The 13,305-nt window shown below is 46.4% G+C and overlaps 1 protein-coding gene across 2 annotated transcripts in view; it reads left to right on the forward strand.

The window, feature by feature from the left end:
• The window catches only part of LOC126356236 (uncharacterized protein DDB_G0284459-like), a 399,334-nt gene that overhangs the window by 195,070 nt on the left and 190,959 nt on the right, over window positions 1-13,305 (forward strand). For both annotated transcript variants that reach the window (XM_050007061.1, XM_050007063.1), the window contains exon 3: window positions 9,430-9,488. In XM_050007061.1, coding sequence (XP_049863018.1) covers window positions 9,430-9,488 — 59 coding nt within the window. The remainder of the gene's footprint in view (window positions 1-9,429; window positions 9,489-13,305) is intronic.

Here is a 13,305-nt window from a genome sequence, read left to right on the forward strand (position 1 = left end):
GGGCTCTAATCTCTCTGATTTTATCCTTATGGTCTCTTCGCGAGATATACGTAGGAGGGAGCAATATACTGCTTGACTCTTCGGTGAAGGTATGTTCTCAAAACTTTAACAAAAGCCCGTACCCAGCTACTGAGCGCCTCTCCTGCAGAGTCTTCCACTGGAGTTTATCTATCATCTCCGTAACGCTTTCGCGATTACTAAATGATCCTGTAACGAAGCGCGCTGTTCTCCGTTGGATCTTCTCTATCTCTTCTATCACCCTATCTGGTACCGATCCCACACCGCTGAGCAGTATTCAAGCAGTGGGCAACCAAGCGTACTGTAACCTACTTCCTTTGTTTTCGGATTGCATTTCCTTAGGATTCTTCCAATGAATCTCAGTCTGGCATCTGCTTTACCGACGATCAACTTTATATGATCATTCCATTTTAAATCACTCCTAATGCGTACTCCCAGATAATTTATGGAATTAACTGCTTCCAGTTGCTGACCTGCTATTTTGTAGCTAAATGATAAGGGATCTATCTTTCTATGTATTCGCAGCACATTACACTTGTCTATATTGAGAGTCAATTGCCATTCCCTGCACCATGCGTCAATTCGTTGCAGAACCTCCTGCATTTCAGTACAATTTTCCATTGTTACAACCTCTCGATACACCACAGCATCATCTGCAAAAAGCCTCAGTGAACTTCCGATGTCATCCACCAGGTCATTTATGTATATCGTGAACAGCAACGGTCCCATAACACTCCACTACGGCACACCTGAAATCACTCTTACTTCGGAAGACTTTTCTCCATTGAGAATGACATGCTGAGTTCTGTTATCTAGGAACTCCTCAATCCAATCACACAATTGTTCTGATTGTCCATATGCTCTTACTTTGTTCATTGAACTACTGTGGGGAACTATATCGAACGCCTTGCGGAAGTCAAGAAACACGGCATCTACCTGTGAACCCGTGTCTATGGCCCTCTGAGTCTTGTGGACGAGTAGCGCGAGCTGGGTTTCACACGACCGTCTTTTTCGAAACCCATGCTGATTCCTACAGAGTAGATTTCTAGTCTCCAGGAAAGTCATTATACTCGAACGTAATACGTGTTCCAAAATTCTACAACTGATCGACGTTAGAGATTTAGGTCTATAGTTCTGCACATCTGTTAGACGTCCCTTCTTGGAAACGGGGATGACCTGTGCCCTTTTCCAATCCTTTGTAACGCTACGCTCTTCTAGAGACCTACGGTACACCGCTGCAAGAAGGGGGGCAAGTTCCTTGGCGTACTCTGTGTAAAATCGAACTGGTATCCCATCAGGTCCAGCGACCTTTTCTCTTTTGAGCGATTTTAATTGTCTCTCTATCGCTGTGTCGTCTATTTCGATATCTACCATTTCGTCATCTGTGCGACAATCTAGAGAAGGAACTACAGTGGAGTCTTCCTCTGTGAAACAGCTTTGGAAAAAGACATTTAGCATTTCGGCCTTTAGTCTGTCATCCTCTGTTTCAGTACCAGTTTGGTCACAGAGTGCCTGGACATTTTGTTTTGCTCCACCTACCGCTTTGACATAAGACGAGAATTTCTTAGGATTTTCTGCCAAGTCAGTACGTAGAACTTTACTTTCAAATTCATTGAACGCCTATCGCATAGCCCTCCTCAGACTGCATTTCGCTTCGCGCAATTTTTGTTTGTCTGCAAGGCTTTGGCTATGTTTATGTTTGCTGTGAAGTTCCCTTTGCTTCCGCAGCAGTTTTCTAACTCGGTTGTTGTACCACGGTGGCTCTTTTCCATCTCTTATGATCTTGCTTGGCACATACTCATCTATCGTATATTGTACGATGGTTTTGAACTTTGTCCACTGATCCTCAACACTATCTGTACTTGAGACAAAACTTTTGTGTTGAGCCATCAGGTACTCTGTAATCTGCTTTTTGTCACTTTTGCTAAACAGAAAAATCTTCTTAACTTTTTAAATATTTCTATTTTCGGCTGAAATCATCGATGCCGTAACCGCTTTATGATAGCTGATTCCCTGTTCTGCGTTAACTGTTTCAAATACACTCCTGGAAATTGAAATAAGAACACCGTGAATTCATTGTCCCAGGAAGGGGAAACTTTATTGACACATTCCTGGGGTCAGATACATCACATGATCACACTGACAGAACCACAGGCACATAGACACAGGCAACAGAGCATGCACAATGTCGGCACTAGTACAGTGTATATCCACCTTTCGCAGCAATGCAGGCTGCAATTCTCCCATGGAGACGATCGTAGAGATGCTGGATGTAGTCCTGTGGAACGGCTTGCCATGCCATTTCCACCTGGCGCCTCAGTTGGACCAGCGTTCGTGCTGGACGTGCAGACCGCGTGAGACACGCTTCATCCAGTCCCAAACATGCTCAATGGGGGACAGATCCGGAGATCTTGCTGGCCAGGATAGTTGACTTACACCTTCTAGAGCACGTTGGATGGCACGGGATACATGCGGACGTGCATTGTCCTGTTGGAACAGCAAGTTCCCTTGCCGGTCTAGGAATGGTAGAACGATGGGTTCGATGACGGTTTGGATGTACCGTGCACTATTCAGTGTCCCCTCGACGATCACCAGAGGTGTACGGCCAGTGTAGGAGATCGCTCCCCACACCATGATGCCGGGTGTTGGCCCTGTGTGCCTCGGTCGTATGCAGTCCTGATTGTGGTGCTCACCTGCACGGCGCCAAACACGAATACGACCATCATTGGCACCAAGGCAGAAGCGACTCTCATCGCTGAAGACGACACGTCTCCATTCGTCCCTCCATTCACGCCTGTCGCGACACCACTGGAGGCGGACTGCACGATGTTGGGGCGTGAGCGGAAGACGGCCTAACGGTGTGCGGGACCGTAGCCCAGCTTCATGGAGACGGTTGCGAATGGTCCTCGCCGATACCCCAGGAGCAACAGTGTCCCTAATTTGCTGGAAAGTGGCGGTGCGGTCCCCTACGGCACTGCGTAGGATCCTACGGTCTTGGCGTGCATCCATGCGTCGCTGCGGTCCGGTCCCAGGTCGACGGGCACGTGCACCTTCCGCCGACCACTGGCGACAACATCGATGTACTGTGGAGACCTCACGCCCCATGTGTTGAGCAATTCGGCGGCACGTCCACCCGGCCTCCCGCATGCCCACTATACGCCCTCGCTCAAAGTCCGTCAACTGCACATACGGTTCACGTCCACGCTGTCGCGGCATGCTACCAGTGTTAAAGACTGCGATGGAGCTCCGTATGCCACGGCAAACTGGCTGACACTGACGGCGACGGTGCACAAATGCTGCGCAGCTAGCGCCATTCGACGGCCAACACCGCGGTTCCTGGTGTGTCCGCTGTGCCGTGCGTTTGATCATTGCTTGTACAGCGCTCTCGCAGTGTCCGGAGCAAGTACGGTGGGTCTGACACACCGGTGTCAATGTGTTCTTTTTTCCATTTCCAAGAGTGTAGTTCGGGTCTGTTTGTCACCAGAAGGTCTAATATGTTATCGCTACGAGTCGGTTCTCTGTTTAACTGCTCAAGGTAGTTTTCAGATAAAGCACTTAAAAAAGTTCACTGGATTCTTTGTCCCTGCCACCCATTATGAACGTTTGAGTCTCCCAGTCTATATCCGGCAAATTAAAATCTCCACCCAGAACTATAGTATGATGGGGAAATCTACTCGAAATATTTTCCAAATTATCCTTCAGGTGCTCAGCCACAACAGCTGCTGAGCCAGGGGGCCTATAAAGACACCCAATTACCATGTCTGATCCTGCTTTAACCGTGTCCTTCAGCCAAATCATTTCACATTTCGGATCTCCGTCAATTTCCTTCGATACTATTGCACTTCTTATCGCTATAAACACGCCTCCCCCTTCACTGTCCAGTCTGTCTCTGCGGTATACATTCCAATCTGAGTTTAGGATTTCATTACTGTTTACGTCTGGTTTCAGCCAACTTTCTGTCCCTAGTACTATATGGGCGTTGTGACCATTTATTAATGAGAGCAGTTTTGGGACCTTTCTATAGACGATCCTGCAGTTTACTATTACACATTAATATTGTTATTCCCTGTTGCATTTTGCCTACTCCTACCTTGCCGCGTCTCAGGAGGCGTCTTGTCGGGTCTAGGGAGGGAATTCTCTAACCTGAAAAACCCCCATGTGCACTCCACACGTACTCCGCTACCCTTGTAGCCGCTTCCGGCGTGTAGTGCACGCCTGACCTATTCAGGGGGACCCTACATTTCTCCACCCGATAGCGGAGGTCGAGAAATTTGCACCCCAGATCTCCGCAGAATCGTCTGAGCCTCTGGTTTAAGCCTTCCACTCGGCTCTAAACCAGAGGACCGCGATCGGTTCTGGGAACGATACTACAAGTAGTTAGCTCTGATTCCATCCCGCGAGCGAGGCTTTCCGCCTTCACCAGTTCCGCCGACCGCCTGTACGAACTGAGGATGTCCTCTGAACCCAGACGGCAGGAGTCATTGGTGCCGACATGAGCAACAATTTGCAGTCGGGTGCACCCAGTGCTCTCTATCGCCGTCGGTAGGTCCTCCTCCACATCTCGGATGAGACGCCCCGGCAAGCAGGCAGAGTGAACACTGGCCTTATTCCCCGACTTTTTCGCTATTTCCCTAAGGGGCTCGATCACCCGCCTAACGTTGGAGCTCCCAATAACTAATAAACCCCTCCCCCCCCCCCCCCCCGTGTGCCTGCTCGTACCTTGCTGAAGGAGCAGCCACATGTCCACTCACAGGCAGAGTGGGCGATGCCACACGGCCAGCCTCCACATTTACCCTCCGCCTCGTGCGCCGCGAACGCCGCTGAACCCGCCACTCCCCTTGGGGAGAGGGTGGCCCAACCGCGCCCGGTACCCGCGAAGATGTCTCGACAGCAGGGACAGTGGGTGAAGCATGTAACACCTGGGGTGTACCCTGCGACGCACCAGACTCCCCACTGCCGCTACACTCCGGGGCAGCAGCCTGAAACGGCTGACCGCGGCCATCAACACGTTGAGCTGTTCGCGAACAGTGGCCAGCTGCTCCTGCGTCCGTACACAGCAGTCACACATCCTATCCATCCTAAGGAATCAATTTACTGAAGAGAGTTAATCAACTTTTAACTAGACTACTAATGCACTAAAGGCGGCTGACTATTGACTAAACTGTGATTGGTAGCCACTTTTTGTAGAAAACAAAGAAAATAGCACTACCTGTCTCTGGACTTAAGAATTATCCTGGAATGGGTCGCAGGAGTGCGTTGCAAGCAATCTCCTTTGTTGACTGATTTCTATTCCCCACTATTTTATCAATGAACTGAAGTTAGCCATCTGCTTTACCTACGACTTAACCTGAGTGATCATTCTATTTTATATCCATACAAATAGTTCCAGGTTGTGTATGAGTTGACCGAATCCAGCTCGTTCATTGATGTGGTAGTCATAGGACACTGTGTTTTCTCTTTTTGTGATGTGAAAACTTTACATTTATGGACATGTAAAGCAAGTTGCCAGTGAAACTTCCTGGCAGATTAAAACTGTGTGCCCGACCGAGACTCGAACTCGGGACCTTTGCCTTTCGCGGGCAAGTGCTCTACCATCTGAGCTACCGAAGCACGACTCACGCCCGGTACTCACAGCTTGCCAGAAGAGCTTCTGTAAAGTTTGGAAGGTAGGAAACGGATACTGGCAGAAGTAAAGCTGTGAGTACCGGGCGTGAGTCGTGCTTCGGTAGCTCAGTTGGTAGAGCACTTGCCCGCGAAAGGCAAAGGTCCCGAGTTCGAGTCTCGGTCGGGCACACAGTTTTAATCTGCCAGGAAGTTTCATATCAGCGCACACTCCGCTGCAGAGTGAAAATCTCATTCTGGAAACATCCCCCAGGCTGTGGCTAAGCCATGTCTCCGCAATATCCTTTCTTTCAGGAGTGCTAGTTCTGCAAGTTTCGCAGGAGAGCTTCTGTAAAGTTTGGAAGGTAGGAGACGGATACTGGCAGAAGTAAAGCTGTGAGTACCGGGCGTGAGTCGTGCTTCGGTAGCTCAGATGGTAGAGCACTTGCCCGCGAAAGGCAAAGGTCCCGAGTTCGAGTCTCGGTCGGGCACACAGTTTTAATCTGCCAGGAAGTTTCATATCAGCGCACACTCCGCTGCAGAGTGAAAATCTCATTCTGGAAACATCCCCCAGGCTGTGGCTAAGCCATGTCTCCGCAATATCCTTTCTTTCAGGAGTGCTAGTTCTGCAAGTTTCGCAGGAGAGCTTCTGTAAAGTTTGGAAGGTAGGAGACGGATACTGGCAGAAGTAAAGCTGTGAGTACCGGGCGTGAGTCGTGCTTCGGTAGCTCAGTTGGTAGAGCACTTGCCCGCGAAAGGCAAAGGTCCCGAGTTCGAGTCTCGGTCGGGCACACAGTTTTAATCTGCCAGGAAGTTTCATATCAGCGCACACTCCGCTGCAGAGTGAAAATCTCATTCTGGAAACATCCCCCAGGCTGTGGCTAAGCCATGTCTCCGCAATATCCTTTCTTTCAGGAGTGCTAGTTCTGCAAGTTTCGCAGGAGAGCTTCTGTAAAGTTTGGAAGGTAGGAGACGGATACTGGCAGAAGTAAAGCTGTGAGTACCGGGCGTGAGTCGTGCTTCGGTAGCTCAGATGGTAGAGCACTTGCCCGCGAAAGGCAAAGGTCCCGAGTTCGAGTCTCGGTCGGGCACACAGTTTTAATCTGCCAGGAAGTTTCATATCAGCGCACACTCCGCTGCAGAGTGAAAATCTCATTCTGGAAACATCCCCCAGGCTGTGGCTAAGCCATGTCTCCGCAATATCCTTTCTTTCAGGAGTGCTAGTTCTGCAAGTTTCGCAGGAGAGCTTCTGTAAAGTTTGGAAGGTAGGAGACGGATACTGGCAGAAGTAAAGCTGTGAGTACCGGGCGTGAGTCGTGCTTCGGTAGCTCAGATGGTAGAGCACTTGCCCGCGAAAGGCAAAGGTCCCGAGTTCGAGTCTCGGTCGCGCACACAGTTTTAATCTGCCAGGAAGTTTCATATCAGCGCACACTCCGCTGCAGAGTGAAAATCTCATTCTGGAAACATCCCCCAGGCTGTGGCTAAGCCATGTCTCCGCAATATCCTTTCTTTCAGGAGTGCTAGTTCTGCAAGTTTCGCAGGAGAGCTTCTGTAAAGTTTGGAAGGTAGGAGACGGATACTGGCAGAAGTAAAGCTGTGAGTACCGGGCGTGAGTCGTGCTTCGGTAGCTCAGATGGTAGAGCACTTGCCCGCGAAAGGCAAAGGTCCCGAGTTCGAGTCTCGGTCGGGCACACAGTTTTAATCTGCCAGGAAGTTTCATATCAGCGCACACTCCGCTGCAGAGTGAAAATCTCATTCTGGCAAGTTGCCAGTCTTTGCACCACTTTAGCTTATCTAGATCTGACTAGCAAGAGTCCCAGCACACATTCTTGGCTCTCACCCGAAGTAACTTCTACATTTGTCGGTGACTTTCAAGATAACATGCTACGTCCTCCATACCAAAAAATCTTCAAATGAATCACAAATTTCGCTTAGTACCCCAAACGAAGGTACTTTCTATACTAAACGCATTTGAGGTACTGAGTCAAAGTTCAATATGACGTTCTTTTAAAAGAATGTTATGTCATTCATCACGTTTCATTGTTAACAACGACGTTTCTTATGAGAAACTATTCTACAGCTTTTAGTTACCAAATTGTCTGCCATGTCGTGGGCTACGTTTCCAACCTGTCCGTAATATTTTATGACGAGAGCAGACGAGTGACACATTGTACGCGTTTTCGGAAAGATGCTTTCATCTAACCCTACCACTTGGTACTTTTGCAAGGAACAAACTTGTATGTAAGAAATAAGTAAGAAAAAAAATCCTGTTCGTATTTTTTGTAACAATGTCAAGGCCTTTGATTATTATAATAAAGATTTACTTGAGAAATTAAAGTTTTATTTTAAATGCTCTTTATTGTGTAGGTGGCTACTTTTCCCTTATAAAAAAGTGGAATGCCACACACTGGATTAAAGGCATAAAAGTAACCTTTTAATGACGGCACTTGAAATATAGAGTACCTCGAGGTTTCCTAATGGGTACATTCCTGATTTTAGTGTACATAAAGAATCATTCAAATTCATTAACAAACTGTTCAACACATGTAAAGATGGCTGGTGATACAAGTAATTTAATCGGGAATCCAGGTCTGCAATTCATTTCATGAACTCCCATACAAACAGTTTAAAGGAATACAGAAGTTCGTCTACCAGAAGTAGACACTAACGCTCATCACTAAAACAAACATTATGTTTCAGATACTTTAGAACCCAATCGGATAACAGACTAAGATGTGACTATAGCCCGCTAACAAGCTGATCAAGAGCTCTGTTCGTCACGACAGCATTTAAGGTATGACTCATTGTGTTCATTCGAAGAGCAACGTGCTGACTTACTTTTCATATGTTCCCGTTCTGCTGTCGGATGAAATTGATTTCTGAGGCAATATAATTAAAGTGAATAAAATACCTATTCAGCATCTCAGAAGTAGGTAACTATTCTCCTTATGTAGGTCTCACCATGTATCAAAGACCCCTTACGCTAGCTTTCCAGTATACTTCCTCCACAATGGCATTTGTCGGTGTATAAATACCAGCTTCCACAATGAGAATGTACCGTCTTGTTTAACGATCAGTTGTAGATGAAGGACAGCTGTATAATATAACTGAACAAGCATCAGATCTTTCAACATCTATTTTTTCAGTTATTTACATGTAATACGATTTCAAACCAGGGGAGGTGTAGTGTTTGCGTGTAAAATGTTCATCTGGAATTTTGAAGCCTAAATGGTTCCATTTTTTAAAGTTTTTACATAGTTCTAGCCTCACCTGAAAAAGCTGATGACCAAGTCATGAATTGCAAGTTGTAGGTGTTAACGAAGCACAAGCTCGGATACGTTCAGGATGGAGAGAGAAATTGGCCGTGTCCTTCTCGAAGACGAATCATGGAAGACCTAAATCTGGATTGTCAGACGGGAGCTTGATCACCAATCATCCCAAATGCGAGTCTCCTGGTTTAACCATTGTGTTATTTCACCAATATCTTTGTATAGCTTGAGGAAAAGTAGCATAATAAACATAATAAAATATAATAACTGAAAGTAATTGAATTACATAAACATCAGTCTCTGCGATAAAAGGAGAAGATATTTTGTATTGTTGTTGATTATCACCTAATTATACAATGATTATTGTTAATCAAACACAGGTAACAACAAGGGTGCTACAAATTGCTAAATGGTATCCTGTATCTTTTGGTTTCAGCTAGCATTTAAATTTTTGCTAAATTTCATTTAAATTTAGGCACATGGAGCAAAAATTGTAGGATTCTATGTGTATTAATTGTGTCGCATTTTCTTTTCGTTGCAGCAACTAACTGAGGGGAAGCTGGCACTCTGGAAACGAGATATAAATCAAAGCAAAATTCGGTAAGTGGACAACCTTATCACGTCTGTCTAGTAAGTCAATGATTTAGCGGCTGTTTTCGGCTAAACAGTATTACAGAGAAACCATAGGAATTACACGACAAAATAATTTGGAAACATGCTTATTATCGAAGAATTTTAAACGGTGAAATTCGGTTTCTTTGATACCTGAAAATGTGATAGCAATGCTCTCATGACAGCACCGGAGTTTGGGTGGACTGTCGAGTGACTTATATACTTACAATAATCGTTAGCTATGAACCTCGTGGAATACGAATAATTTACATAGCCATTTATTTTTTATACCTGGAGAAATTCAGGAAACGTACGCCGCCATGCAGTAGTACACATCGACAGAAATAGAAAGTGCTACACCATGATGTACCAGTCGGATATTTCTCAGACTTTGTGGAATGTTAGCACCATATAATGAATAAACTTTCATTACATCTCCAATATCAACATCAGTGTGAGATGTGACCCCCATGGACACGAATAATCATCTTTTTTTTCTTCCCATAACTGAAACAGAAACTGTATCATTTCATGGAGGTTTATATGAATGTATACGTCTTCCCGTCGCATCCCAGAGATGCTCCAAGGTTGACAAATCACGGTACCAGGCTGCCTGAGGCACGGCAGTCAAAAATCTGTACATTATTCCACTTGTGTATTGATGTTGATGACTTGGCATTGCTATCTTATCAATGTGGATTTTTGTGTGTGAAATTGTTTTCGTCAAATATTTTTCATCAACTTTGTATCTTTGATAATATGATAATGGGATACGCTCGAAACGCGTAATGCAATAAAGAAGTTCAACTAACATCTTGTGGCTGTTATTAGGTACCTATCAGAATTTTAATTTTACCCGATTTCAGTGCCACCTGTCAATGGTTTAAAAAATGTTTCAGACAAAACTTGATTACTTTTTTTAATGGAGAATCCGAATCTGCAATAAAAAAATGGGTGTTTCCATTTAAGATTTAGTAGTTGTTCCCCGCCCCACCCAAGGGGGCGGTGGCTGGGGGTCACGTGTAGTATCATTTGATGTCCCCCTTTGAGCTTACGAAATTGTCTTACCCACTATTCTTAACCGATGTATAGTTTTCGAGATAATCTCATCCGAAACTTCATATGGACCACCCTGCATGTTATTGGCCTCAGCATTTACAGCGGAATTTCACCGATAACTCTAATTGTCCTTTTTTGGCGCTTGTCCCGTTATTTACCCTCCTGGAAACTGAAATAAGAACACCGTGAATTCATTGTCCCAGGAAGGGGAAACTTTATTGACACATTCCTGGGGTCAGATACATCACATGATCACACTGACAGAACCACAGGCACATAGACACAGGCAACAGAGCATGCACAATGTCGGCACTAGTGCAGTGTATATCCACCTTTCGTAGCAATGCAGGCTGCTATTCTCCCATGGAGACGATCGTAGAGATGCTGGATGTAGTCCTGTGGAACGGCTTGCCATGCCATTTCCACCTGGCGCCTCAGTTGGACCAGCGTTCGTGCTGGACGTGCAGACCGCTTGAGACGACGCTTCATCCAGTCCCAAACATGCTCAATGGGGGACAGATCCGGAGATCTTGCTGGCCAGGGTAGCTGACTTACACCTTCTAGAGCACGTTGGGTGGCACGGGATACATGCGGACGTGCATTGTCCTGTTGGAACAGCAAGTTCCCTTGCCGGTCTAGGAATGGTAGAACGATGGGTTCGATGACGGTTTGGATGTACCGTGCACTATTCAGTGTCCCCTCGACGATCACCAGAGGTGTACGGCCAGTGTAGGAGATCGCTCCCCACATCATGATGCCGGGTGTTGGCCCTGTGTGCCTCGGTCGTATGCAGTCCTGATTGTGGCTCTCACCTGCACAGCGCCAAACACGTATACGACCATCATTGGCACCAAGGGAGAAGCGACTCTCATCGCTGAAGACGACACGTCTCCATTCGTCCCAGGTCGACGGGCACGTGCACCTTCCGCCGACCACTGGCGACAACATCGATGTACTGTGGAGACCTCAAGCCCCACGTGTTGAGCAATTCGGCGGTACGTGCACCCGGCCTCCCGCATGTCCACTATACGCCCTCGCTCAAAGTCCGTTAACTGCACATACGGTTCACGTCCACGCTGTCGCGGCATGCTACCAGTGTTAAAGACTGCGATGGAGCTCCGTATGCCACGGCAAACTGGCTGACACTGACGGCGGCGGTGCACAAATGCTGCGCAACTAGCGCCATTCGACGGCCAACACCGCGGTTCCTGGTGTGTCCGCAGTGCCGTGCGTGTGATCATTGCTTGTACAGCCCTCTCGCAGTGTTCGGAGCAAGTATGGTGGGTCTGACACACCGGTGTCAATGTGTTCTTTTTTTCCATTTCCAGGAGTGTAATTACATGCCACAATTATCAAATCAGTACTGTTGCCATATCCAATAGCTCTGCACGCCCAAGGCTCCTAGAGTTGGAGTGCTATGAGTATTGCTGCCCCCTGCGACCTTCCAGGAGATGTCTATCGACACACTGGCGGCGATCCTTTGCCATAGACAGAAGCGAGATCATCACTGAACACTTTCAGAATGCCACTCAGTGCCTCAGTCGACTCTGGCTCTGCACCAATCAAGTCCCTGTTGCCTATGGCGTCGTGTCAGCGGCGAACGACGCATGGCAACTCGAGGTCTCAACCTAGCTTCCAATAGTCTGTCCACGACGGTCCGTGGTGGCAGTGTGTCTCTAGCCTCTGCCCGGATTTCAGCTGTTGTCATTCGTGTATTCGTCATAGCCAGTCAAAAAATCCTACGATCTTCTCGTCGAGCATGGTACAGTCCTTCTGGAGGGACCCACGCCTGCTCTTCTTACCCCACTGCTGTCTTGACACCACCTCGTCATCACTCGTTCTGCAGTAGTTGCACTAAGGCCAATTGTCTATGCGATATATGATATGATGTCCCCATTTTCTCATGCCAGTGATTTGACCTTTCTCAAAAGCCTGAATGATGGCGATAAGATGCACGTGCACGAAGCAGAGAGGATATCAAATGCAGACTGGCAATGCCAAGAAAAGCGTTTCTGAACAAGAGAAATTTGTTGACATAGAATATAGATTTTAGTGTTAGGAGGTCTTTAATGAAGGTATTTGTCTGGGGTGTGGCCTTGCATAAGTGAAACATGGACGATAAACAATTTAGACAAGAAGAGAATAGAAGCTTTTGAAATGTGGTGTTACAGAAGAGTGCTGAATATTACGTGGATAGATGACGTAACTAATGAGGAGAATAGAATTGAGGAGAAAATAAATTTGTGGCACAGCCTGACTAGAAGAAGCGATCGGTTGGTAGGACATATTCTGAGACATCAAGGGATCATCTATTTATTTGTCTATCGAACATGATCTGATTAGGGTCATCAGACCTTCTCTTATATTGGACCAGGGTTTCACGCATAAAGTACCACTTTTTATATCGTCGTTATCTAAGAAATAACAATTTTAATACGGCAAAGAATATTAAAACGATTTGAGTGTCAGTACTGACAATGTGCGTCAATAATACTATGAACTAATAAACAGCTATGTAAATACTGGAGTATCTACTTGGTAACGTTCTCTCAGTGTGTCCATGGTGTAACTCTTCCCATGTCCGTCAGTCAGTTTGGTGGATCAAATGGTATGCTGGACAAATCATAAGAGTGTACTCCTAAAACCATAAGTTCCTCAGACTTGAACTGCTCGATTTAGTTCTGCAAGTCTGAATCTTTGGGTCTGTTTAGTATCTGGGGAAACAGCGAGAAAATCAATAATTTGT

This window comes from Schistocerca gregaria, chromosome 3, assembly GCF_023897955.1.
Source record: "Schistocerca gregaria isolate iqSchGreg1 chromosome 3, iqSchGreg1.2, whole genome shotgun sequence".
In the NCBI taxonomy this organism is placed as follows: domain Eukaryota; kingdom Metazoa; phylum Arthropoda; class Insecta; order Orthoptera; family Acrididae; genus Schistocerca; species Schistocerca gregaria.